Source organism: Leucopleurus acutus (assembly GCF_964270905.1).
Source record: "Leucopleurus acutus genome assembly, chromosome: 7".
Taxonomy (NCBI): domain Eukaryota; kingdom Metazoa; phylum Chordata; class Mammalia; order Artiodactyla; family Delphinidae; genus Leucopleurus; species Leucopleurus acutus.
The window spans coordinates 53,331,472-53,359,217 of NC_139150.1; the positions used below are offsets into that span (position 1 = coordinate 53,331,472).

The window sequence follows — 27,746 nt, forward strand, 5'->3', positions numbered from 1 at the left end:
TCAAGTTTCCATCTCCAGCATCTAGCATCCAGCACAGTGCCTTACACATGGCAGGAGACTTTTTTTAAGTGATGTCTTGAAGAGTGATGAAGACTTTTTCCTTGGAAGGAAGTCTGGTCACTAGATACAGCAGCTGAGCGGGGCTGCGATACCCTAAGAACATCTACCCACCCATCCTGAGATTCCACTTTGAAACGTGTCCTTATCCTTTAAGAGAAGGGAGGGAGAGAGAGACAGAGACAGAGAGAGACAAAGAGAGAGAAAGAAGCTGAGATAGATTTAAACATCAGACTAGACTCCAGAGCAGTGCTGCCAAGGGGAATACATTTGGGAAAACAACGTGATCATGTGACTGGATGGGAAGGAGATGATTTGAGATCTTCTATGATCGAAACAGAAGACAAATGCTGAGAGGAAAAGTGACTGGTCAGGAGGTCCACTTTAAGCATTCTGTTGCTACCTCTGTCCCTGTTCATGGCGGATTTACCTAGGGCAGAGGCTGCAACTTCAACAGTTAAGTGTCAAGACACAGGCATCTACATTCTATAGCAAATTCAGTTGATTTCATCTCAGCACAGGGACACTGGGCACTTCCTAAGGGCAGGGCTGGCTGACATTTTTATTAGCAATCATCTCTGCCACCTTCTGATTACCTACAGATTTAAGACCACATAATCATCCCCTAGGTCACAGAGTGGAGGGAGAGGGGGAGGAAACTGACTAAGAGGCTCTAAATCCCTCCTAACACTTGCTTCTTCCCTATCAGCTAGATTAGAGCAGTCAACAGCCGTCTGCCTAGGCGTTCAGACCCGGCAAGCTGGGCTGGGCTGGGCTGCCCAGGGCCTGAGGAGGGACAGCTCTGAGGGCGATGCTGTGGACCCCAGGTCTGCTGGTCCGGGCCGGTCTCTCTACCACAGTGCAGAGCACGTGATCCATCTACCAGTGGCAGTGAGCAGGCTGGGGACCTTACCACAACCAGGAGGGAAAAGGCAAGGGTCCACTTCCTCCAGCCATGCTGAAGCAGAATGAGAGGAGGCGGTCTTGGGGCTACAGGTCCTGGCATACTACGGAGAGTGAAGACGCATCCCAGGTAGTGGGCAGCCAACAACGCAGGCGCATCTGCTCCGTGGGGGCCCTCCCGGGCTCCCAGACCAGCTTTCCACCGTGGACCCAGGGCTATTGTAGCTACTACATCGATGAGGACACGGATACCGAGGAGGACCAGCAGTGGAAGGACGACCTGGCAGAGGAGGACCAGCAGCCAGGAGAGGCCACCACCGACCAAGGCGAAGGCGGCACTGACGCTCCGGTCGTGTCGTCCACCCTGAACGTGAACGTGGGCGGCCAGAGCTACCACCTGGACTACGCCGAGCTGGCCAGCTACCCCAAGACGCGCCTGGGCCGCCTGGCCACCTCCACCAGCCGCAGCCGCCAGCTGGGCCTGTGCGACGATTATGAGGCGCAGACGGACGAATACTTCTTCGACCGCGACCCGGAGATCTTCCAGCTCATCTACAACTTCTACGCGTCCGGGGTGCTGCTGGTGCGCGACGAGCTGTGCCCGCGCCGCTTCCTGGAGGAACTGGGCTACTGGGGCGTGCGGCTCAAGTACGCGCCGCGCTGCTGCCTCATCTGCTTCGAGGAGAGGCGCGACGAGCTGAGCGAGCAGCTCAAGATCCAGCGTGAGCTGCGCGCGCAGGCGCAGGCCGAGGAGGCCGAGGAGCTCTTCCGAGACATGCGCTTCTACGGGCCGCAGCGGCGCCGCCTCTGGAACCTCATGGAGAAGCCCTTCTCGTCGGTGGCCGCCAAGGCCATCGGGGTGGCCTCCAGCCTCTTCGTGCTCATCTCCGTCGTGGCGCTGGCGCTCAACACGGTAGAGGAGATGCAGCAGCAGACGGGGCAGGGCACGGGCAGTGGCAACCCGCAGCCCTTTCTGGAGCACGTGGAGATGCTATGCATGGCTTTCTTCACGCTCGAGTTCCTGCTGCGCCTGGCCTCCACGCCCGACCTGCGGCGCTTCGCGCAGAGCGCCCTCAATCTGGTGGACCTGGTGGCCATCCTGCCACTCTACCTGCAGCTGCTGCTCGAGTGCTTCACGAGCGAGGACCAGGTGCACAGCAAGGACTCGCCGCACGAGCACGACCTCGAGACCATGGGCCGCGTGGGCCAGGTGGGCCAGGTGCTGCGCGTCATGCGCCTCCTGCGCATCTTCCGCATCCTCAAGCTGGCGCGCCACTCCACCGGCCTGCGCGCCTTCGGCTTCACGCTGCGCCAGTGCTACCAGCAGGTGGGCTGCCTGCTGCTCTTCATCACCATGGGCATCTTCACCTTCTCTGCGGCCGTCTACTCCGTGGAGCACGACGTGCGTGGAACCAACTTCACCAGCATCCCCCACGCCTGGTGGTGGGCCGCGGTGAGCACCACGGCCCGTCGGCTTTCCCACCCACTTCCCCAGCCCGACAGATGCTGCTTCTCCCCTTCCTGGGTCATGCCACCTGCCTTGCTTTGTTCCCTCATCTTTGCCCTGCCTTCTTTAACGGCCATTGCTTTCTCCATTCCTTCGATGTCCCCAGCTTAAACAAAAGATAAAAACAACAAAACAGAAAAAACAAAACAAAAAAAACAGGTGGGTGCTAAAGGGTTGGAAAGACATAGTCCAGTAAGAAAGACGTAGTCCAAGAAATTTGGTGTGGTCCTAGTTATCTCCAAATCTAGATTTAGTCTTAATACCCCTGAGAGGCTAATTTTAAGGAATGATCATTGTTCACGTTCGTGGGAAGATTCATCATCGTCATTCTTGTTATTTGTCCCTTATTGAACACCTGTTGTCCTACGTGGTTTATAAAGCGTATCTTATTTCAGCATCACAACCATGTGAGGTGGTTAGGATCACTATTTTTTTAAGAGGAACATTTTCCTGCAAATTCTGAAGGAAGCCATCCATGCATGCAGGGGAGGAAATGAGACGTGGCTGAAGAGCGGCAACCCTCACTGAAATCCCACTGGTTCCAGCTAAATCTGAGCATCTAACACTGAAACCTGCTCCAATGCCACAAAAATTCTTTCAGGACATGGCATTATCGCCCCATTTTACAGCTAGAGGAATTGAGGTGCAGATAATTTGAGTTATAATAATAATTTAGACACGCAGCTAAAGGTAGTCACGTGAGGACCGGAACCCAAGCCTGTCCAGTTGCAAAATGCATGCCCTTTCCACAGCCCAGCACTGCCTCTTTCAAGCTTTAGTGTTTCTGCATGCCTTGCTTAATTTGCACTTAGTATATTAGTTATTTTTGTCATTTTCTTTGGTGTTTGCCTTTTATAATAGTTTATGCCATTTACTCAAATATCTGTGTTTCTGATATGCTAGACTAAATCCTTGGAAAATCCCTGAATCACTGGAAATGCTGATTGATTGGGTCTTCTAAGATCAATGGACACGTTGACATACGTGCATAGGAAAGAACTGGGTGTATGCTTTCCTTATTTACTTTAAATAGATGGTTTGTAATGCCTTTAAAGACATCAAGCAAATATAACCAGTTTTTCCTATATTAGAAAGTGGATATTTTCAACACTAACATTGGATATGTTAGAACCCACAGTCTGGAGTTCTGATATGAACCTACCCAGGGCTCCTACTAATAGTGTAGTATAGTGGAATGCAAGATTTAGATTTAGATTCTTGTCCCAGATCTGCTAATAATGAACTGGGATCCTCCATGATTAACTGTGAAACCTCACTCCCTAACTCCCTATCTTCAGTTTCCTCATCTCAAAAGGGGAGGGCGTAGAGCTCTGCAGTTCAGTGAGTCTTGCTTCCCTGGAAAGCAGAGCTCTCATATATACAACAAGATGTGTGAGCTTTCTTCAGTGACGGGATGATGTTAGGCTCTTCCAAACGAGCTGGCCAAATGCCGCTCCTTTGATCATATTCCAAATGACAAAAGGTCATCCCCATAGTAGCTAAATCATGTGTACAGACGGGGTTGATGACGGATGATTTGTCCCCAGCAAATGCCATTTACTTTGGAGGTGAGTAAAGCAAGGAGGGAAAAGAGAAAATCCACAGGCTGATGATATAATACCAAGTTTTAGAGAGTCAAGTTTCCATTCGTCCAAGTATCTTAGAAGGCTAGCGTATGTAAGCTGCACCTAGTGAACTCTTTGATACTATATTCTGAATACACAAAACGTCCTCTACCTTTTGTATATTAATATAAAATTTTTGATAAGAATTCTATTCCTAATAATGGATTTTTCTTTTTAAAAAAATTCCTTAAGTGCATGCCTAGTGATCCCCTTTAATTTCTTGATGTGTTTATTGTTTAATAACATTTAAATTTTCAAATTATCCCCCTTTTAATATTAACGAAAATTATCTTACTCAAGGTCACTGTTTTCTGTAGACTTTACAATAAAACTTGAATCACCATTCAGTTCCTATCTACAACAAATTTTACTAATTATTGCTCTTACCAATGTGAATTTCCTTTTGTAACTATTAGCTCTATCAGGCACTATTTTCACAGGCCAGAATTTACACATGTCAACCTACCATTTACCAACCTTAACCTTTACCAATGACCTGCATCCATTTTATTCTCTGAGAATTACATATACTATTAAAACTCATTATGGATTAAAGACTGATAGCTTGTGTTCGTTTCTAAACTAACCTATGAAAACAATAGGAGCAACTCCCCTTGAACATTTGAGGACTGCTCTATTCCCCAGGACCAATATACTATTAACCCAATTCTTCTCTATACTTGTTATGACATTGCATATTGTGTAGTAAGGGCCCTTATTTTCAATATAGCAAAGAGAAAAGAAGATGCCAAGTAAAAAGATGCAAAATATTAGGACCAATTCTTCACAAAATTCCATCTTCTTCATTCATTGAGCAAGATTTTTTTTAACATCTTTATTGCAGTATAATTGCTTTACAATGGTGTGTTAGTTTCTGCTGTATAACAAAGTGAATCAGCTATAGGTATACACGTATCCCCATATCCCTTCCCTCTTGCGACTCCCTCCCACCCTCCATATCCCACCCCTCTAGGTGGACACAAAGCACCAAGCTGATCTCCCTGTGCTATGCGGCTGCTTCCCACTACCTATCTATTTGGTAGTGTGTATGTGTCAATGCCACTCTCTCACTTCCTCCCAGCTTACCCTTCCACCCCCACCCTGTGTCCTCAAGTCCATTCTCTATGTCTGCGTCTTTATAACTGTCCTGCCCCTAGGTTCTTCAGAACCATTTTTTTAAGACTCCATATATGTGTGTTAGCATACGGTATTTGTTTTTCTCTTTCTGACTTACTTCACTATGTATGACAGACTCTAGGTCCATCCACCTCACTACAAATAACTCAATTCATTTCTTTTTATGGCTGAGTAATATTCCACTGTATATATGTGCCGCATCTTCTTTATCCATTCATCTGTCGATAGACACTTAGGTTGCTTCCATGTCCTGGCTATTGTACACAGAAATGCAATGAACATTGTGGTACATGACTCTTTTTGAATTATGGTTTTCTCAGGGTATATGTCCAGTAGTGGGATTGCTGGGTCATACAGTAGTTCTATTTTTACTTTTTTAAGGAACCTCCATACTGTTCTCAATAGTGGCTGTATCAGTTTACATTACCACCAACAGTGCAAGAGGGTTCCCTTTTCTTCACACCCTCTCCATCATTTACTGTTTGTAGATTTTTTGATGATGGTCATTCTGACGGGTGTGAGGTGATATCTCATTGTAGTTTTGATTTGCATTTCTCTAATGATGACTGATGTTGAGCATCCCTTCATGTGTTTGTTGGCAACCTGTATGTCTTCTTTGGAGAAATGTCTGTTTAGGACTTCTTCCCATTTTTGGATCGGATTGTTTGTTTTTTTTTGATATTGAGCTGCATGAGCTGCTTGTATATTTTGTAGATTAATCCTTTATCAGTTGTTTCATTTGCAAATATTTTCTCCCATTCCGAGGGCTGTCTTTTCGTTTGTTTTATAGTTTCCTTTGCTGTGCAAAAGCTTTTAAGTTTCCTTAGCTCCCCTTTGTTTATTTTTGTTTTTACTCCACTTCTCTAGGAGGTGGGTCAAAAAGGATCTTGCTGTGATTTATGTCATGAGTGTTCTACCTATGTTTTCATCTAAGAGTTTTATAGTGTCTGGCCTTACATTTAGATCTTTAATCCATTTTGAGTTTACTTTTGTGTATGGTGTTAGGGAGTGTTCTAATTTCATTCTTTTACATGTAGCTGTCCAGTTTTCCCAGCACCACTTACTGAAAAGGCTGTCTTTTCTCCATTGTATACTCTTGCCTCCTTTATCAAAGACAAGGTGACCACATGTGCATGGGTTTATCTCTGGGCTTTCTATCCTGTTCCATTGATCTATATTTCTTTTTTTTGTGCCAGTACCATACTGTCTTGATTACTGTAGCTTTGTAGTATAGTCTGAAGTCAGGGAGCCTGATGCCTCCAGCTCCGTTTTTCTTTCTCAAGATTACTTCAGCTATTCGGGGTCCTTTGTGTTTCCATACAAATTGCAAAATGTTTTGTTCTAGTTCTGTGAAAAATGCCTTTGGCAGTTTGATAGGGATTGCATTGAATCTGAAGATTGCTTTGGGTAGTATAGTCATTTTCACAATGTTGATTCTTCCAATTCAAGAACATGGTATATCTCTCCACCTGTTTGTATCATCTTTAATTTCTTTCATCAGTTTCTTACAGTTTTCTGCCTACATGTCTTTTGTCTTCTTAGGTAGGTATATTCCTAGATATTTTATTCTTTTTGTTGCAATGGTAAATGGGTGTGTTTCCTTAATTTCTCTTTCAGATTTTTCATCATTAGCATATAGGAATGCAAGAGATTTCTGTGCATTAATTTTGTATCCTGCTACTTTACCAAAATCACTGATTAGCTCTAGTAGATTTTTGGTAGCATTTTTAGGATTCTCTATGTATAGTATCATGTCATCTGCAAACAGTGACAGTTTTACTTCTTTTCTGATTTGGATTCATTTTATTTCTTTCTTGTCTCTGATTGCTGTGGCTAAAAGTTCCCAAACTATGTTGAATAACAGTGGGTGACAGTGGGCAACCTTGTCTTGTTCCTGATCTTAGAGGAAATGGTTTCAGTTTTCACCATTGAGAACAATGTTGACTGTGGGTTTGTCATATATGGCCTTTATTATGTTGAGGTAGGTTCCCTCTATGCCTACTTTCTGGAGAAGTTTTATCATAAATGGGTGTTCAATTTTGTCAAAAGCTTTTTCTGCATCTATTGAGATGATCATATGATTTTTATTCTTCAGTTTGTTAATATGGGGTATCACATTGATTGATCTGCATATATTGAAGAATCTTTGCATTCCTGGGATAAACCTCACTTGATCATGCTGTATGATCCTTTTAGTGTGCTGTTGGATTCTGTTTGCTGGTATTATGTTGAGGATTTTTGCATCTATGCTCATCAGTGATATTGGCCTGTAGTTTTCTTTCTTTGTGACATCCTTATCTGGTTTTGGTATCAGGGTGATGGTGGCCTCGTAGAATGAGTTTGGGAGTGTTCCTCCCTCTGCTATATTTTGGAAGAGTTTGAGAAGGATAGGTGTTAGCTCTTCTCTAAATGTTTGATAGAATTCGCCTGTGAAGCCATCTGGTCCTGGGCTTTTGTTTGTTGGAAGATTTCTAATCACAGTTTCAATTTCAGTGCTTGTGATTGGTCTATTTATATTTTCTATTTCTTCCTGGTTCAGTCTCGGAAGGTTGTGCTTTTCTAAGCATTTGTCCATTTCTTCCAGGTTGTCCATTTTATTGGCATAGAGTTGCTTGTAGTAATCTCTCATGATCCTTTGTATTTCTGCAGTGTCAGTTGTTACTTCTCCTTTGTCATTTCTAACTCTGTTGATTAGAGTCTTCTCCCTTTTTTTCTTGATGAGTCTGGCTACTGGTTTATCAATTTTGTTTATCTTCTCAAAGAACCAGCTTTTAGTTTTATTGACCTTTGCTATCATTTCCTTCATTTCTTTTTCATTTATTTCGGATCTGATCTTTATGATTTCTTTCCCTCTGCTAACTTCGGGGTTTTATTTGTTCCTCTTTCTCTAATTGCTTTAGGTGTAAGGTTAGATTGTTTATTTGAGATGCTTGTTTCTTGAGGTAGGATTGTACTGCTATAAACTTCCCTCTTAGAACTGGTTTTGCTGCATCCCATCGGTTTTGGGTTGTCGTGTTTTCATTGTCATTTGCTTCTAGGTATTTTTTGATTTCCTCTTTGATTTCTTCAGTGATCCCTTGGTTATTTAGTAGCATACTGTTTAGCCTCCATATGTTTGTATTTTTTACAGTTTTTTTCCTGTAATTGATATCTAGTCTCATAGCATTGCGGTCAGAAAAGATACTTGATACGATTTCAATTTTCTTAAATTTACCAAGGCTTGATTTGTGACCCATGATATGCTCTGTCTTGGAGAATGTTCCATGAGCACTTGAGAAGAAAGTGTATTCTGTTGTTTTTGGACGGAATGTCCTATAACTATCAGTTAAGTCCATCTTGTTTAATGTATCATTTTAAGTTTGTGTTTCCTTATTTATTTTCATTTTGGATGATGTCCATTGGTGAAAGTGCAGTGTTAAAGTCATGTTACTGTCGATTTCCCCTTTTATGGCTGTTAGCATTTGCCTTATGTATTGAGGTGCTCCTATGTTGGGTGCATAAATATTTACAATTGTTATATCTTCTTCTTGGATTGATCCCTTGATCATTCTGTAGTGTCCTTCTTTGTCTCTTGTAATAGTCTTTGTTTTAAAGTCTCTTTTGTCTGGTATGAGAATTGCTACTCCAGCTTTCTTTTGATTTCCATTTGCATGGAATATCTTTTTCCATCCCCTCACTTTCAGTCTGTATGTGCCCCTAGGTCTGAAGAGGGTCTCTTGTAGACAGCATATATACGGGTCTTGTTTTTGTATCCATTCAGCCAGTCTGTGTCTTTTGGTTGGAGCCTTTAATCCATTTACATTTAAGGTAATTGTCGATATGTATGTTCCTATTACAATTTTCCTAATTTGGGGGGGTTTGTTATCATAGGTCTTTTCCTTCTCTTGTGTTTCCTGCCTAGAAAAGTTCCTTTAGCATTTGTTGTAAAGCTGGCTTGGTGGTGCTGAATTATCTTACCTTTTGCTTGTCTGTAAAGGTTTTAATTTCTCTGTTGAATCTGAATGAGATCCTTGCTGGGTAGAGTAATCTTGGTTGTAGGCTTTTCCGTTTCATCACTTTAAATATGTCCTGCCAATCCTTTCTGGCTTGTAAAACTTCTGCTGAAAGATCAGCTGTTAACCTTATGAAGATTCCCTTGTATGTTACCTGTTGCTTTTCCCTTGCTGCTTTTAATATTTTTTCTTTTTATTTAATTTTTGATAGTTTGATTAATATGTGTCTTGGCGTGTTTCTCCTTAGATTTATCCTGTGTTGGACTATCTGTGCTTCCTGGACTTGATTAACTAATTCCTTTCCCATGTTAGGGAAGTTTTCAACCATAATCTCTTCAAATATTTTCTCAGTCCCTTTCTTTTCCTCTTCTTCTTCTGGGACCCCTATAATTCAAATGTTGGTGCATTTAGTGTTGTCCCAGAGGTCTCTGAGAATGTCCTCAATTCTTTTCATCTTTTTTTCTTTATTCTGCTCTGTGGCAATTATTTCCACTATTTTATCATCCAGGTCACTTATCCATTTTTCTGCCTCAGTTATTCCACTATTGATTCCTTCTAGAGAATTTTTACTTTCATTTATTGTGTTGTTCATCATTGTTTGTTTGCTCTTTAGTTCCTTTAGGTCCTTGTTAAACGTTTCTTGTATATTCTCCATTCTATTTCCAAGATTTTGGATCATCTTTACTATCATTACTCTGAATTCTTTTTCAGGTAGACTGCCTATTTCCTCTTCATTTGTTTGGTCTGGTGGGTTTTTACCTTGCTCCTTCATCTGCTGAGTATTTCTCTGTCTTCTCATTTTGCTTATCTTACTGTGTTTGGAGTCTCCTTTTTGCAGGCTGCAGGTTCGTAGTTCCCATTGTTTTTGGTGTCTGCCCCCAGTGGCTAAGGTTGGTTCAGTAGGTTGTGTAGGTTTCCTGGTGGAGGGGACTGGTGCCTGTGTTCTGGTGGATGAAGCTGGGTCTTGTCTTTCTGGTGGGCAGGGCCGTGTCCAGTGGTGTGTTTTGGGGTGTCTGTGAACTTAGTATGATTTTAGGCAGCCTCTCTGCTAATGGGTGGGGTTGTGTTCCTGTCTTGCTAGCTGTTTGGCATGGGGTGTCCAGCGCTAGAGGTGAGCAAGATTATTTTTGAGCACTTAGTGTGCCGAGGAGTATTCTAAATGCTAGGGATACCGAGTAATAAGGGAAAAACAAAAAAAAGTGAAAGTTTTCCCCTCATGGTGTTTACATCCTAATGGAGAAAGATAATAAATCATTTAAGATATGAGTGTGTCTTATATAGGATAATAGGATAGAGAGTGATCTGGGTGGCAGAATCTACCTTTGATGGACTAGTGGAATAGTCAGAGAAGCCTTCTTGGAGAAGATGACATTGAACTAAATCTTGAACGCTGAGAAGGAAGTCATCTAAATAGACGTGACCAAGCAGACATGAGAATCTGAGAAGTAGAATCCTAAAAGTAACTCTGATGCAATAGTCTCCAAGCATTTTATTTATCATACATCTCATAATTTAAAAAATTCTGAGCACACACCCATGATAAACATGTGTTTAGTTAATCATAAGTTAGAAGCTATTTATTGCTATAATAACAATGCATCACAAACCACCCCAAAATTCGGTGGCTCGAAATGTCAGGCATCTCTTTGCCTTGTGAGTTTGCAAGTCAGCAACTCAGAATGGATTCAAGTACAGGGTTAGAAGAACCTTGGACTGGTGTCAGCTGCTCACGTCACAGTCTGATGGTCAGCTGGCTGACAGCTGGATGAAGAAGGAGACTAGGTCTTTCATCATCCAGCAGGCATGTATCCATGGCCGTGGCAAAGGGCAAGAGAGAGAGAGTGCAAGCCCAATCATGCAAGCACTGATAAGCTTCTGTTCATGACACTTGATCAGCTCATTGGCCAGAGCGAGTCCCAAGGCCAAACTCAGAGTCAACGGGAAAAGCAGGTTAGCCCACTCACTGTAGGAAAGCAATGCAAAGTTTTATGGCAAAGAGCTTGGATACAGGAAGATACAAAGAATTGGGTCCAGTAATACAATCATTCTACTGCATTAAGATATTACTGCTCAAATATATTATGTGTATCAGAAAACATACACTCACACATTGAAAATGTAAAGAGGTAAAGAGAAACAGGATCGATATTTTCTTGCCCCACTCCAGTGCTGCAGCCCTTGTGGTATATTCACCCGCATTAGAGACAGGTTCTCTAATCCTTCCCTCCATGTGTTTTTAGTACTCTCAGACAACCCCAAAATCTGACTTGTTTTTAATAATCTCCCCTCTATCTATGCCAAGCATCCTGCAACCTTCCTCTGTAATTCAACTCGGGGTTTTAAGAGAAACACAGTAATTTTCATTATTGTGAATTCTCCTACAGCTGCAGAACAAATCCCTCATGGACACTCATGTCTGCAAATGCTCATGCATTAGGATATAAGATAGACCCATCCTACTCGTCTGTCGAATGGAGGTTATTTGTCAGCACTGATGTAATAGGAAACATATGTAAAAACACTAGCCTGTACTCTGTCCTCAATGAATAGAAGGTACCATATCTGACTAGTTGATAGCCTTTATCACATGGAAGCAATAACCTTTGCTTCCAGATTCATTTTTGGGAAAAGAAAACAGAAGCGATTCCTTCTCTCCTGGGGAGAAGAGAGAGGCTGTAAGATGCACAAAAGGGTCAGCCGTTCCATCTCGGAAGAGTCTCTGAGTGTCCAAATAAACAGGCCCATGCCTGGAGCAGCTCCAGCCGTGTTGGGACTCTCCGGGTTGCCTGGGTGTGGGAAATGCTCGGCATAGCTCAACAAGAACAATTAGCTCTATGATGAAGCCGTGAGCTTTGGCCTGTTGTGGCTATGTTTTTAAGGAGAAAAGGACAATTGGACTGTTCAACAGACCATTTCCTTCTGAGCTTTCCAGAGCAAAGTTACAGCTATAGAAACTAAATAGGAAACTATGTCATGAACTCATTCCTTCAAAAATTAACGAAAACTATCTCTAGGTGAAGCATCAGACAGTTGTAGCCCAGAGACCCTGTTTCTATCTTGGTTTTCCTCAAGCATGCTATCATTTCCTTGCAAATAGGTGGCACTTAGAAGATCACTGAGATTAATTTTATTTTGTTTTATTTTTATTGATGGCTTGCTTGCTTTGAGAAGACCCCTTTGGAAGGTGAATTAGGATAACAGAAAACAAAACGTGGGATATTTTAAACAGAAGGAATTTTATACAGGGAGATAGATACATAGGCTGGAAGAGCAAAAAGGAGAAAGTGAGATAACCCGAAGATTGGCAACTGTAGGAAAGAGTGTTGGCCCCAGAACTGGGGAGACAAATGGGAGAAGGTAGAGTTACTGGAACCTAGGAGTACAGAGAAGGAACCACTGTGTAGCTGTTGCCGGACCCCTAAGATGGCATCACGAGGCTGATGCTGGGTGTGTGAAAGATGCCTGAGCCATAGCTATCTGCTGTTGTTGAAGGATGATGACAGAAACCAGAAGCAGGAAGAGAGACTCTTACTCCCTCATTCCATCTTCTAGTCTCCCAACCGTGTCTCTCATTGGCAGAACCTAAGCAGAAGACAGCAGGCAAGGAAATCTGAGAAATGTAGTTCGCATCTTCCCAGCCGCTGAATTACAAAAAAGAGCACAGAAGGGTATCGGGCTTAGGGCTGAGAGATAATGAGTAAATGTCCAGCACAGAAGGCATTAAAGTTCTCCTAGCTTCTTCAGAAAAAGCACAGGAGCCATAAAGGGGGGCAAAGGCTCTTAGGCACTTTTATGACTTTTGATCTGGCTGACTCCTGATTTTGGGGTGGTCCCCTTTTGTCTCTCTAAACTCCTCCTGTTGGCCAATGTAACTTTGAGCGGGACATGATAGAATTGTAGAGGGCAGGGAGAAGTAGCAAGTAAGCTGAGGGTGTGGAAGGCATTGTCACTATTTCTAGGAATAGATCCCGAACTTGCCTTAGCTTCTGCACACCTCCCCCTTATTGTACAATTTATGTACATGTCAGAACTTTCATATACGGATGAGGCTGGTGGTTCTTTGCAAGGTGATTACCCATGACCTCATTCTAACAGTGTTTCCACTGATCAAAACATTTTTTGAATTCCACTGGGGAATTATCTCCAGCGCCTGTGACATGTCCATTTATTAATACTTCTTTGTAGTGGGGCTAAATCTTTACTTTTTTGAAGGTGGATTCAATATTTTTAAATAGTCAAGACCCTTGAGTTGAAGACCGGCACCTAGAGTTAACCCTCAAGGGGGATAAGAACGCTTGTTTCAAGGTCATGCCACTGAATCCTCTGTGCAGATTATAATCCCAGAGAGGAATTCCTAAAATATTTGTAGCAACGGCAGCATGGGTAAGCTAAGTAGAGCCTTTGAAGCTAAATCCTTTAAAGGACAATATGCATTGAAGTATGTAATCATTTTAACCAGAAAATGTTAGTCTTTACCACCTCGAATTCTTTGGGAAAACTAAGAAGAGGTGTTAATCCTTTTGAAAAATCAGTTTTATTCCCTGAGATCGTAATTCCTAGATGCAGGGATTACTGGGTGCTAAAATGTAATCCGTGCGTAGGTCATTATGAAGGAAACAAACATTCCTTGCTGAAGGAGAAATTCAAGTACAGTTATTCTAAAGTTTCAGAGAAAAACTGGTTACTTGTTCTCCTTGTAAGGTTTAGTGGGTCAGGATTTGCTGATTAGTGGGTGAGCTGCTAGGGAAAGGTTACATTCTGGCTTTGGGGGGTCCAATGGCTAGGGAAAATAGGTAAATTTTCAACGGAATGGTAAGTTTCCAGAGTGGCTGGGCCAGTCAGTGTTTTCAGGATATTAAGACGGATTGCAGAAATTTCAGTCACATTTCCAAACCCCACTCCTGCTAATGTGAGAACTCACTCTGGGAGGTCACTTTGGTCCTTCTGGGAGCTTCCATCTTTCATGCTCATTCAGGGAGAAATGGTTTGGCCTGTGGAACATGGAGAAAAAGTGTCCAAAAACCAAGGAATCCAGAGTTCCTCTGGAGCCAAGAAGCAAGAAGCAGATCAACGGCTGAGTCAAACAGACAGTGCATAAATTAGCTACGCATTTTGAACAAATTCTTCAGAATCAGTCATACGGAGTCTCGTAGCAGAAGAGACCTTTTCTCTAAAAATAGAGATCCAAGATATACAAAAATATTTAGACCATATTATGCACATCAAATATTTAATCTTCCTTCAGCCAATTCTCTTTGCTTTTGACCTTCTGCTCAAAGTTCAGCCAGAAAAAGAAATTGGGGTTGGGAGGGAAGCAAAGCCAGTGTGGGGACTGAGCAGAGGTTTAAATTAGGTACTTTGTCTCAATTACTTTCCTTCCTCTGCATCCTCCTGTCTCCAACCCTCCCCCAATCCTGGACCCTTGAGGGGCTGGTTTACCGAAGCCTCTGATTTGGCCCTTCATGGATGCTTCCTGTTCTGAAACGACCCCTTCCTGTCACTCGCTCTTATATCCAGACTCCCTTTAGGCCTCCTCCAGGGAAAGTCAACTGCCTAAACATTCACACAGAGGTACGAGTGACAGGGTTAGTGACACATGAAAGCTGTTCACACACCTGGACAGAGATCTGACTCGGGTTCTTTTACTTTCAGCGTGGCCAGTGACAAGAAACGCACGCGTGCGCACGCACACACACGCACACGCACACACGCACACACACACACACACACACACAGAGCAAGCTTTTTTTTTAAGATTAGCCCACAATCTTATTTTATCACTGCCTCTCATGGCCCTTTGGTCGAGAAGGTGGGAAAAGCAGATTCTCTACTGGAGACAGAGTGTCCCCCCACCAATCTCCCTCACACAGCCTTCTCAGGAGCCAGGGAAGAGCTTCTTTCCACAGCCCGCTGGTCTAACAAGCACAAGAACTAACATTATCCCTCACACACCCTGTGCGGCTCCTTCAATTCCTGTAACAGTCCTATGAGGTGCGCGCTATTATTCTCTCCACGTTTCAAAAGTAGAAACTGAGGCAGAGAGAATTTAGGCGACTTGCCCAAATCCCACAGCTGGGAAGTGGATTCAGACCCGTGTGGCCTAGTGCCACACCTGCTTCCTTAACCTAGTCGACACCCTCCTGCCTCTGTTAGATGCTGCCTTGTGTTTTTCCACTGTGAGGAGGGCAGCCCAGCCCTCAGCAGTTCTCTCCCCAGAGACGGAGTAGTGAGAGGTAGTATGCCACCCACCCCAAGAGGAGTTGCAACCTTCCCCTTTTTAAGGGCTGGATGGAGCTCTGGTTCTTATCCGCTCCACCAGATTTGCCCAGCTGGCCCACTTCTCCATTTCATTCTAACTAATCAATCATACTTACTCTAAGTTCAAATTAATCCTTACATCATCGAAACAAAAATGTCTGCATTTCTAAGTTAAAGGCTGTCTCCGTACAGATCAACAGGGTGACTGTACATTTTATAAAAGCATATGCTGGAAGACTGTGACGACACAAATCGATGAAGCCAATGTTGCCCCCTGGAGTTGTGCGATGCACAATTTTTTCAACTGTAATCAACAGCCCTGCCTAAAAGGCGTCTAGTAATTTTGCCAAGAGTCTGGGGACCAAAGGGAGTCTTAGGACATGAAGCATGAAAAACAGGCCCCGAGGGCTTCCCTGGTGGCGCAGTGGTTGAGAGTCCGCCTGCCAATGCAGAGGATACAGGTTCGTGCCCCGGTCCGGAAAGATCCCACATGCCACGGAGCGGCTGGGCCCGTGAGCCATGGCCGCTGAGCCTGCGCGTCCGGAGCCTGTGCTCCGCAACGGATGAGGCCACAGCGATGAGAGGCCCGCGTACCGCAAAAACAAAACAAAGCAAAACACAGGCCCCGAGAGATTTTTCTGGGTTTTCTCCGGCTACATCGACTGATAACTAGTCCCATGTGGGTATCTGCATTTTAAAACAGAAGCTTGTTAACCTAAATAAATCTCTAATTAGTGGAATTTAAAGCAGTGTGACAAGTGTGACGGGAAGACTTTCATGCAGGGTGAACATATTTTTGGTCGGTGACATCTTACAAAAGTCCCATCGCAAAATAATGAGTGTGTTTCTCCAGACATTTGCAATTAAAGCACCTTCATGTAAAATATCTCATTTGAACTGCCTAACAACTCTGAGACCTATTACAACTGTCTCTATTTTAAGGATGAGAGAAGGACCACAGAGGAGGTTGCTTAATGCTTTTTGCGTGCCTGACAAAGTGTGTGTGAAGTGCTTTATCATCATTTTCTTGTTTAGTCTTCACAAGAATCCTGAGAGTTAGTTATTATCCCCCTGTTTTAGATGCAGGAACCAAGGCTTAGAGACTCTGAATGTTTTGCCCAAGGTCCCTCAGCTGGGAAGGGTCAGAGTCAGGACTTGACCCAGGTCTGACTGGTTCTAAGCCCAAGCTCTTTCCCATACGTGTATCATGTAGGCAAATCCAGGGACTCTGTCCTAAATTTGGCCCAGCTGAAGGCAGGCAAAGACCTACCTTTATTGAGCCTATTCTACACCAGGAACTTCACACACATCATTCTTCTGTGCCCTTCACAACAACCCTTTAAAGTAGATATAACTCCCCTGTATTGTAAGTAAGAAAATTGATAAGTGATAGGGTTTAAACCCAAGCCTTTCAGCTCCAAAGCTTATGTTCTTTCCATGCCCCAGGTCTTGCAGGCCACCTTTCCAGTACCTCCTAAAGCTGACTCCGTGAGGAGCTGTTATACAACCACGTGCACCTTCAGCAGGACGGAAGACACCTCTCCCTGCCTGGTTCTCTCCCTTTCTTCTCCTTGCTCTCGATGCTGACCATTCCATTCTACTTTCCTTCCCTCACAGGTGAGCATCTCCACTGTGGGCTATGGAGACATGTACCCAGAGACTCACCTGGGCCGGCTTTTTGCCTTCCTCTGCATCGCTTTCGGGATCATCCTCAACGGGATGCCCATTTCCATCCTCTACAACAAATTCTCCGATTACTACAGCAAGCTCAAGGCTTACGAGTACACCGCCATACGAAGGGAAAGGGGGAATGTGGAGTTCATGCAGAGAGCCCGAAAGAAGATAGCTGAGTGCTTGGCTGGAAGCAACCCACAGCCCAACCCAAGGCAAAATAATTAATACTTGTTAGGATGTGCGGCCGGTCGATGCCATGAATTTCAAGGCTTCCTTCCTCCTTCCTCTTTTTTTTATTATCAGGATTAACAGTGAAAGGACACGTGAAGCAGACGTACACAAAAGGCGTTCAGCTCACAAAAATCTACCTCTAGAAATGTTCATTTGGGCCCAAACTCAGACTGCCTCATGTCACTCTGTCACTAACAGTGTTGCGTAAGATACTGACCTTCCCAATGACATTGATATCGAAACCTCCTTGAGAGGAGCGACAGCTTAGACTTCTCTTGCAGCTTCTCATGGCTTTTCAATAAATACTTTCGGACTTGAGTTGACTTGAGAAGAATTTCCCTGATTGAAAGAAAAAAGCATTCTTCATTGTCTAGAGAGAGGGAGTGTTGCAGCAGAAACTATATGAGCTTTGGAACTAGTCAGACCCACCTCAGTCAGAAGCTCAGATCTACCAGCTGTTCAATTTGGGGCAAGTTACTTTTAACTGTCTGAGCCTCAGTTTCTTCAACTTTAAATTATACTTTAAAAGGCTTCCTAGTAATATGAGCATGGAGATTGGCGATACTACTTGTAAATGCTCAATAAATGGTGGCTGCTAAAATTGTCTGAGTAGGTATTGTGTAGTAGATTCTTGACTGGTGCCTCTCATTCAAGGGAGGTTTTGTCCACCCCTCCCCCACTTGCCCCAGGACCTTTGGCACCTTTTTTTGTTTTTTTTTTCCTAGAGATGGTTTTGATTGTCACCACTGTGACAGAGGATGAGAGGGGCTTCTGGCACTAGTAGGCAGAGACCTGGGTTACTACTAAGCATGCTCAGGACAGCCCTATCACAAAGAATTATTTGATCCAGAATGTCAGCAGTGACAAAATTGAGAAACCCTGGTCTAGCCATAATGTGGGTGCCCCCAGACTTGACTGTGACGCATGCCCGAGGGTGTTAGTGCCCCTCCCTAGACAGGAGCCCCTACATGTCCTCACCTCTCAGAGCCTCCTTTTTTTCTCCTTTCCATGAAAAATCAAAAGCAAACCAAAACCAAAAAAACAAAAAACCCTGCCTTTTGGACAACTGTTCTGGGCTAAGCACTGAACAAAAGGAATTAAATGGACATGGCGCTCTGGGCACCATCTGTGGGTCAGAAAACCAATTCCTACAGGTTCTTTCTCTCCCTGCCCCCGTCTCCTCTTAATTCCTTCCTTCTTCCATAAGACTTGGAAAGTGAAATCCTGGGATTTAAAGGCACTTTTGAACAGAACAAACAGAGGTTGCCCCTGTAACTAGGGGCTTGCCATGCCAACTATCAATTTGTCTCGGGGCATGATCTGATCTCCAAACGAATCGTAAAAGTAAGAGTAATCATTTTGTGCTTTCTTACACTGACAGGCACTATGGGCTGCGCTTTAGAATACATAACTCCATTTACTCCTTCATCTATCCCTAAATAAGTTATCATATTCCTTTTTTATTTAGGAAGAAATAGGCTCAGAGAGGTTCAGTAATTAGGCCAAGTTCACACAGCCAGTAAACGGTAGGACCCAGCTTTGAGGTCTGTCTGATCCCTAAAGCTCTTGCTCGAAATCCAAACTTTTGGTTCTCAGACTGCATCAGGGTTTGTTAAACACAGAGTGCCAGGCCCCACCCCCAGACTGGCTGATTCAGGAGGTCCAGGTGGGGCCCAAGGATGTGCCTTTCTACTCAGTACCAGGTGATGCTGCTGCTGCTGCTGGTCTATGGACCACATTCTGAGAACTATAGTCTAAATCACTTCACTCTGCCCCTCCCACCAGGAGCTCTGAATATGAAAGTAGGGTGCACCTGGTGAGAACTAGATCTAGATCTCCTGATCTCCTAAGTCCTAAGCATCCTTAACATCGTTATAAATGACCTGGTACCTAAAGGATGGACAGAAGCCCTACTGTTGGGAGGCAGCTAGATAAAATAGGATGCCCAGGTAAATCTGAATTTCAGATAAATCACAAATAATTTTTAGTAGAAGTATGTTCCAAATATCGCATGGTATGTACTTCTACTAAAAAGTTATCTATTGTTTATCTGCAATTCAAATTTAAGTGGATGTCCAGTAGCTTCATTTGCTAAATCCAGCAACACTTTACTATGGTTTTTCAGAGACAAAGGTTACTCACATGGATGGAAATCACCCCCAAGGCCTAAACCCCACCCAAACATCGGGCCCCTCGGACAAGGGGGACTTCTCTCCCCTCTTGCCCAATAAGAGAGGGAGGAATTTCAAATCAGCCTCCTTGCCAGAAACAATCATGAAAACAGAGTTCCAGCATGCAGGAGATCTGGAGCACAGCTTACAGAACCACCTGACCTTCTCAGTGCAGCAGCCATCCCTTCCCTGGGAGGGGTTTGTTGATGAAATGCATCCCCTGGGGCTGTTGAGGACACAGGGAACAGGAAGGACCAGTGTCCATCACCCCTCCCTCTGCTCAAGACCCAGAGAAAATGACCCTGACCTCCGGAGCAAAATCGACTCCCGGAGAGACAGGGGTGGGAAGCAGTAGAGGGAAGGGCGGGGGAGGCCTTGGTGAGGAAGATGAACTTTTCCAGGTCCCTGGGATGGGGTCTGGTCAATAGCAGTGGCCATCTCCTTCCAGTCTTACTGGTCCCATCTGCTCAGACAGCTGTGCTCTGCCTCCCGAGACAGACTGACAGAAAGGCGTTAAAACGAACAGCAGTAGCATTGCATGAGCCCAACTGTGCACCAGGCACAGAATCAACGTTATCTCACTTAATCCTTCAACAGCAAGAAGTAGCTTTCAAGGTGGTCACTTAAAGAGGCTTAGCCACACTGGCCTCGGCAAGGTCTTTGGAACTGGGTTCGAAATCTGGCTCTGCCATTTACTATGAGGTTGAACCATATACAATTGCTATTTTCTTAAAAAAAAAAAAAACAGATGAATACTGGCAGTTTCATACAGTAAAACCGAATAGTTGTGTGGTCACTTAATTTCTCTGAGCCTCAGTGTCCGCGTTGTTAAAATGGAGATAGTAATAGTGTCTTCCTTGGGGTTGCGGTAGTAATTAAATGACATACGTATTTAAAACCTTAGCACGCTATTTGGCACATATTAAGAACTAAATAAATGTGGCTGCAATTAGCATCCGCGTTACTATTTTGCTGGATGTATAGAAAAATTGTACAAGCCCAGAGAGGGTCGCTTGTCATCGGGGAGAGGATTCTGAGGATGAAGACAGTTTCCGAATCCTTTTGCCAGCGCCCTAGCCATCAGGGCTGTGCACAAGAATCCAGACCAATCTCTCCAATAAAAGCGTCTGTGATGATGGAAACATTAGGCACTAGTACGGTAACCACCAGCCACGTGCGGCGACTGAGCACTTGAAATGTGGCTAGTGTGACTCAGGACATAAATTTTTTATTTTATTTAGTTTAGTATAGTTAACTTGTATTATTATATTAGTTCCAGGTGTGCAACATAGTAATTCGATATTTTTATAGATATACTCCACACCAAGTTATTATAAGATATTGATCATATTCGCTGTGCTGTATATTACATCCCTGTAACTTATTTATTTCATGCCTTGTAGTTTGTACCTCTTAATCCCCTCCACCTATATTGCCCCTCCACCCCCCCATTAGTAACCGCTAGCTTGTGCTCTGTATCTGTGAGTCTGCTTCTATTTTATTATACTTGTTCATTTGTTTTATTTTTTAGATTCCACAAGTAAGTGGAAACAGATGGTATTTTTCTTTCTCTGTCTGACTTATTTCACTAATACCCTCCAGGTCCATGCATGTTCACAAGTGACAAAATTTCATTCCTTTTTTATGGCTGAGTAATATTCTGCTATCGATATACACATACATATATATGTGTATGTATGTGTGTGTCTTTTCTCTATAAAAGTCTTTTCTCTAGCTCCTGTTGGTGGAAGTCTCCTTAACATTTCTGGTTTGGCCCCGATCAATTCAAATCTATTTTTACTCAAATAACCCTTATACTTTTAGCATGCTTCAGTATATCTTTTAACAGAATCTTTATCAAAATCTCTTTAAACACTTTGAGTCTGTTTTCTATTTTCTATCTGGATCCTGACTAATACACCTTGTCTATCTTGAGAAAAATATATTGGTCCTATTCCCCAAATCACCACTGAAAAGACAAAGCATGTTTATCTGAGGATTCATATCTCCCCGACATATTACCCCAGACTGAGAAACAGAGCACTTGGATTTAAAGACAGGAGGTATACCCAGCTTACAGATGTTTGTAGGACAGTGATGATGGGTTCCCTTAACTGCCAATGACTCATCCTTCCTGTCAAAGGCCTCCAGCTCTGCTCTCCTTAGGAGCAATTTTCAATGACTCAGCCTGTTGAATTCCCTTCCCCAAACCCATCCCACACATACAAATGGAGTTTCATGACTACATGATGGAACAGGGTGCATAAAATAAGTTGGAATGTATGCAGCTAGGAACAAATGTTTTGGTGCCCTCTAAGGACATCAAGAAACCATCTGGGCCAATCTACTACCTTCACTCACACAAGTTTTATTAACCTTGTTTTTTAAGTGATATAACTGAGACCCAGAGAACTTAAGAAACATGCCCAGAGATAGCAAACATCTGTTTCTCACGTGGCCACGCTCCTTCCTATACCCACAGCAGACACTGTTAATCAATCACTTTACTCTTTCCCATCAGAAAACCTTCTCACTGCAGCTCTCTGGTAGCCAACACAAATCTGTCAGAGTTGACACTCAAGACCTGTTTGCCATCCTCGCACGTGCTTAGACTTTAAAAATTAGAAAGTGGAGCTAGAAATCAGCCTCAGTAGTCTCCTAGTGCACTATTCTTTTTTAAGGATTTCCCTATAATCCAGACAACCTGTGTAGACTATGTTCATTCTATCCTTAATACCTACGATGCCATTGTAAGGAAACCTCCCTGAGCCTCAGTTCCCACATTATAATAATGAGATTAGTAAGACCTCTCTGGGAGGATTAGCTGATATATAAATGCAAAGTCCCTGGCACAGTCTATCATATGCTAGGAACTCAACTCACGGTAGCTCTTATTATCCATTCCTCATGAACAATTTCATTTACATCCACCATCCAGAGCATGCCCTTCTATGGTGGTCATTAGGGTCCGTGTCATTGAGCTGTTAAATATTTTCATTCTTCTGGAATATATGCATCGTAGCTTGCACTTCTCCACCACATTCAAGTTATGTGTGGCCAAGTGTCTGCCTTTGGCCAAGCAAATGTGAGCAAAAGAGACATGTATTACTTCTGGACAGAAGCATTTGTCTGCTGCCTCTGTATTCCAGTCTTCCCTTTTTCTGTCTTGGTGATTACGGAAATAGATTTCAAGATGGAGTATGCATCAGATCAGTATGCATCAGCTCTGAGTGACAATGATAAGCAGAACCCTAGGCTGACCCCACCTGACATGTAGTATAAGTGAGAAATACACCTTTGCTGGGTAAAGCCACTGAGATTTTGCAGTTGTTTCTTTCTGCAGCCGTAACCTAATCTGCCTAGATAAATACCGCTTTCTATATCAAGGTTCCAGGGAAGCTGAAACTTCTCCACCTCACAAGACAGAAGTGACTTGAAATATTCACGTCTTAAAGGTTCACATACCCCAAAGTCATTTTGTTATTCTCTTACACAGTGCTGGATAGTAATGCTATGTAAAATGTATTGGACTTTTCTGGTGCAGTGGTTAAGAATCCACCTGCTAATGCAGGGGTCACGGGTTTGATCCGGGAAGATCCCACATGCTGCGGAGCAACTGAGCCCATGTGCCACAACTACTGAGCATGTGGGCTAGAGCCCACGACCCACAACTACTGAAGCCCGTGCACCTAGAGCCCGTGATCCCCAACAAGAGAAGCCACTGCAATGAGAGGCCCGCACACTGCAACGAAGAGTAGCCCCCCCTCTCCACAACTAGAGAAAGCCGGTGCAGCAACGAAGACCCAATGCAGCCATAAATTAATTAATTTAAAAAAATGAAATGTATTAAATGCCCATTATGTGCCAAACATTGTTCTGGGCACTTCATGTGAACAAATGTGCACACGTAGCACAATTCTGGCATAGAGTAAATGTCCAAATTCACCTTCATCACTGTCCTCATCACCATTATCACATATCAGCTCCAGTCCTTCCAACGACCCAGTGAGGTAGGGACGGCTATGATCTCCACTTGACAGAAGAGGAAACTAAAGCTCAGAGCAGTTAAGTAACATGACGAAGGTTGTAGAGGTGGAAAATGACACAGCAAAGATTTGAACTCAAGTATGCCGGAAACAAGTCCTTGTTCTTTCCATGCTGCTACGTACACTTCCTGATGAAGACCACAAGTTCTGTGCCGTGCACTTTCCTGGTCACTCCACTTCCCACTGGGGGGGCGGGTGTCCCACCATCAGATATACACACCTGGTGCCACCACTTGAAACTGCTGGAGGCTAATTCATGGAAGAAGGAGAGAAACCAGCCTCCCTTAGATCAACTCATCCATGGAAATGAAAACTTGGCATTCAGGAACAGGATTATGCTTTTCTACCAGCTTCAAGATTCACTGTTAAGAGGGGTTGCTCCCTCCCCACTCTTTCAGCTTTCTTCAACATCCCTAGGTTGTCATTTATTTCTATTTCATAAGTAGCACGGGGCCAGGGGCCAGTGGTAAGTTTGCCCTGCCCGGTCCATCTCCCTAGAGCTGCAGAGGCCAAACAGGGAGAGAGGGAGAGAACCCAAGCACGGACAGACCCAGCAACTACCCTCCACCCACCATGTCTTCCTCCAGGCCATTTATTTCATTAAAGTGCAGGACGCTCAAGGGAACCTCCAGAAAGGGGACAATTTCATTTTTCCCACACCATGGAAATTAAAATTCTTTCCAAAAAAATAATTCACTTTGTTCTTTGAGAAAGCTAAAAAGAGGAGAAAAGGGGTCAAGGAGTAAGAGGTAAGAAAATGAGAGGCAGAGAGGAAGGGAGGGAAGAAAAATAAAAAGTTAAATAGAATAGGGGAAGAGAGGGAGATTAAGATAGTCAGGAAGGGAGGAGAAAGACGAGTGAAGACACTACTGTGTATAAAATAGATAGCTAATGAGAACCTACTGCATAGCACAGGGAACTCTACTCGGTGCTCTGTGGGGACTAAAAGGGAAGGAAATACAAAAAGGAGGGGATATATGTATACGTATAACTGATTTATTTTGCTGTACAGCAAAAACTAACACAATATTGTAAAGCAACTGTGCTCCAATAAAAATAATAAGAATAAAATAAAATAAAAATAACAAAGTGTATTAAAAATTTTTTAATTAAAAAAAAGGAGTGGGAACAGAGTAAAGTAGCAGTGGGACTGGTTCTGTGCTTTCATGAGATCAGCAATCCATTTGAACTTTCATCTTTTCTTAAAATTTTAGTTGGTACCATATTGCCAGTCGCCCACATCTGGGTGTTTTATGGTGTTCCTTTTCCTATACTTCTACCCACATCCTGAGAAAAGCTACTAAGTCACTAGTCCCACAGTCCAATTCATAACCAGAGTTCATTTTGAAAGGACACAGAGTAGTGGGGGGAGGAACTTTGTAGTCCATCTGGACTAGGTTCAGAATGCAGCCCTAGCACATTTTTTTCTTTCAACAAATATTTATGGATAACCGTATATGTGCCGAGCACTGTTCTAGGCACTGGTTTACAGTGAACAAAATTCCACCCTCATAAAACTTCTACCTCATAAAACTTCCACCTCAGAGAAATAAATAAAAATGAAAATATATGGTATCTTAGTGACAAGTACAATGGAGAAAAACAAACCATAAGAGGATAAGGAGTAGCAGTATTGGGGGGAGGGGCACTTTTAAATAAAATGATCAGGGGAAGCCTCAGGGTGAGGGATGCTACTGAAGCAAAGCTTTAAAAGGAGGTGAGGATTTAACCCTGTAGTTGTCTAGTGAAGAGCAGCCCCCAAGTGCAAATGCCCTTGGGCAAGAGTATACTTAGTGAGGGCATGAGAAGCAAGGAAAAGGTGGAAGGTTCCATGCAGTGTAGGTCCTGGTGGGAAAGAAGGATTTTTGAAGTTCAGACACTAGAGTGAACTGGAAAATAGAAAGTGATGAACAAAAAGTGGGACAGTTGAAACTGCCTTTAGGGAAAGGCTGCAGTTCCCTTAATGACATGTTCTGGAATAAGACCAGGGGAGTGATTGTCTCAAATAGGATAGAAGATACAACCATTAAAGAAGATGATATGAAGGACCCGAGAGACAGAGTATTGGAAGTTTCATCCATGGAGATACTAGAGTCACCAAAAATTGGTGAAGAGAGGTTTTGGAGAGGGAGCCAGCTCCTCCTCTTCAAGGGACTAGAAGAGGGCCTGGAGATCAGTAGATGATTGTGCTAAGAAGGAAAAGGGGGTCTGACAACTTGCAATTCAACTTTGCTTTGGAGCAGTTAGGGAAGAGGAAGGCAGAATGATCTGGAAGCAGCAAGAAGGAGCAAGGAGGACAGGCCCAGTCGGTAAGGGCTGTTGGATAGAAAATCACCACCGCTTGAGAGGAGTGCAGGAGAACAGGATCCTCAGGGGAGAGTCAGGTAGCAGTGAGGTTCATTGTCATCTCCCTAGTATTTAGTGTGCAGATGGACCAAGGATGGTAAATGCCCTGCAAAGCATAGAATAGTCCCACAAGATGAAGATTTGTCTCATCCAATGGTGCCCCCATTGCAAAACACATAATACAGTTAGGGAGAGAGAGCATTCAATATTCAAAGGAAAGGCTAAGGGTACAGGGGGAATTGTTGATGATTGACACTAGTTCCAGGGACCAGAGTGGAAGTGCTGTAGAATTCGGAAAGGAGAAGGGATGGGGTCAGAAAAGGGGGTGTCAGAGTACCGCCTCTTTGTCCTGGAAGCTTGATTGAGGCCTGTTTCTCCAGACCTTCAGACTTGGGTCTTGGATTAGGACTACACCACCGGCTTTCCTGGGCCTCCAGCTTGTAGAGGTACTTCTCAGCCTCCAAAATGGACTGTGTGGCTGACAGGGTCTTCGTGCTCCAGCCAGGTGTCTGGGCTGTGCCTTTGAGGTGGGAGAGCCGAGTTCAGGACATTGGTCCACCAGAGACCTCCTGGCTCCATGTAATACCAAACAGTGAAAACTCTCCCAGAGCTCTCCATCTCAATGCGAAGACCCAGCTCCACTCAACGACCAGCAAGTTACAGTGCTGGACACCCTATGCCAAACAACTAGCAAGACAGGAACACAACCCCAACCATTAGCAGAGAGGCTGCCTAAAATCAAGTAAGGTCACAGACACCCCAAAACACACGATCAAATGCAGTGCTGCCCACCAGAAAGACAAGATCCAGCCTCATCCACCAGAACACAGGTACCAGTCCCCTCCACCGGGAAGCCTACACAACCCACTGAACCAACCGTAGCCAGTGGGGGCAGATACCAAAAACAATGGCAACTACGAACCTGCAGCCTGCGAAAAGGAGACCCCACACACAGTAAGATAAGCAAAATGAGAAGACAGAGAAATACGCAGCAGATGAAGGAGCAAGGTAAGAACCCACCAGACCAAACAAATGAAGAGGAAATGGGCAGTCTACCTGAAAAAGAATTCAGAGTAATGATAGTAAAGATGATCCAAAATCTTGGAAATAGAATGGAGAAAATACAAGAAACGTTTAACAAGGACCTAAAGGAACTAAAGAGCAAACAAACAATGATGAACAACACAAAAGAAATTAAAAATTCTCTAGAAGGAATCAATAGTAGAATACTGAGGTAGAAGAATGGATAAATGACCTGGAAGATAAAATAGTGGAAATAACTACCACAGAGCAGAATAAAGAAAAAAGAATGAAAAGAATTGAGGACATTCTCAGAGACCTCTGGGACAATACTGAATGCACCAACATTCGAACTACAGGGGTCCCAGAAGAAGAAGAGAAAAAGAGAGGGACTGAGAAAATGTTTGAAGAGATTATGTTTGAAAACTTCCCTAATATGGGAAAGGAAATAGTCAATCAAGTCCAGGAAGTGCAGGAGTCCCATACAGGATAATTCCAAGGAGAAACACGCCAAGACCCATATTAATCAAACTATCAAAAATTAAATAAAAAGAAAAAATATTAAAAGCAGCAAGGGAAAAGCAACAAATAACCTTACAGGGATTCCCTTGTATGTTAATAGCTGATCTTTCAGCAGAAACTCTGCAAGCTAGAAGGGAGCAGCAGGACATATTTAAAGTGATGAAAGGAAAAAATCTACAACCAAGATTACCCTACCCAGCAAGGACCTCATTCAGATTCGACAGAGAAATTAAAACCTTTACAGACAAGCAAAAGCT

General features: G+C 43.5%; 1 protein-coding gene across 1 annotated transcript; it reads left to right on the forward strand.

The window, feature by feature from the left end:
• Positions 1-1,012: 1,012 nt before the first annotated feature.
• Positions 1,013-17,378, forward strand: KCNV2 (potassium voltage-gated channel modifier subfamily V member 2; the record flags this gene model as incomplete). Its single annotated transcript, XM_082842244.1, has 2 exons — positions 1,013-2,413; positions 17,097-17,378. The coding sequence occupies 2 exons, from the start codon at positions 1,013-1,015 to the stop codon at positions 17,376-17,378; spliced, it is 1,683 nt and encodes a 560-aa protein (XP_082698370.1).
• Between the last annotated feature and the right edge of the window lie 10,368 nt (positions 17,379-27,746).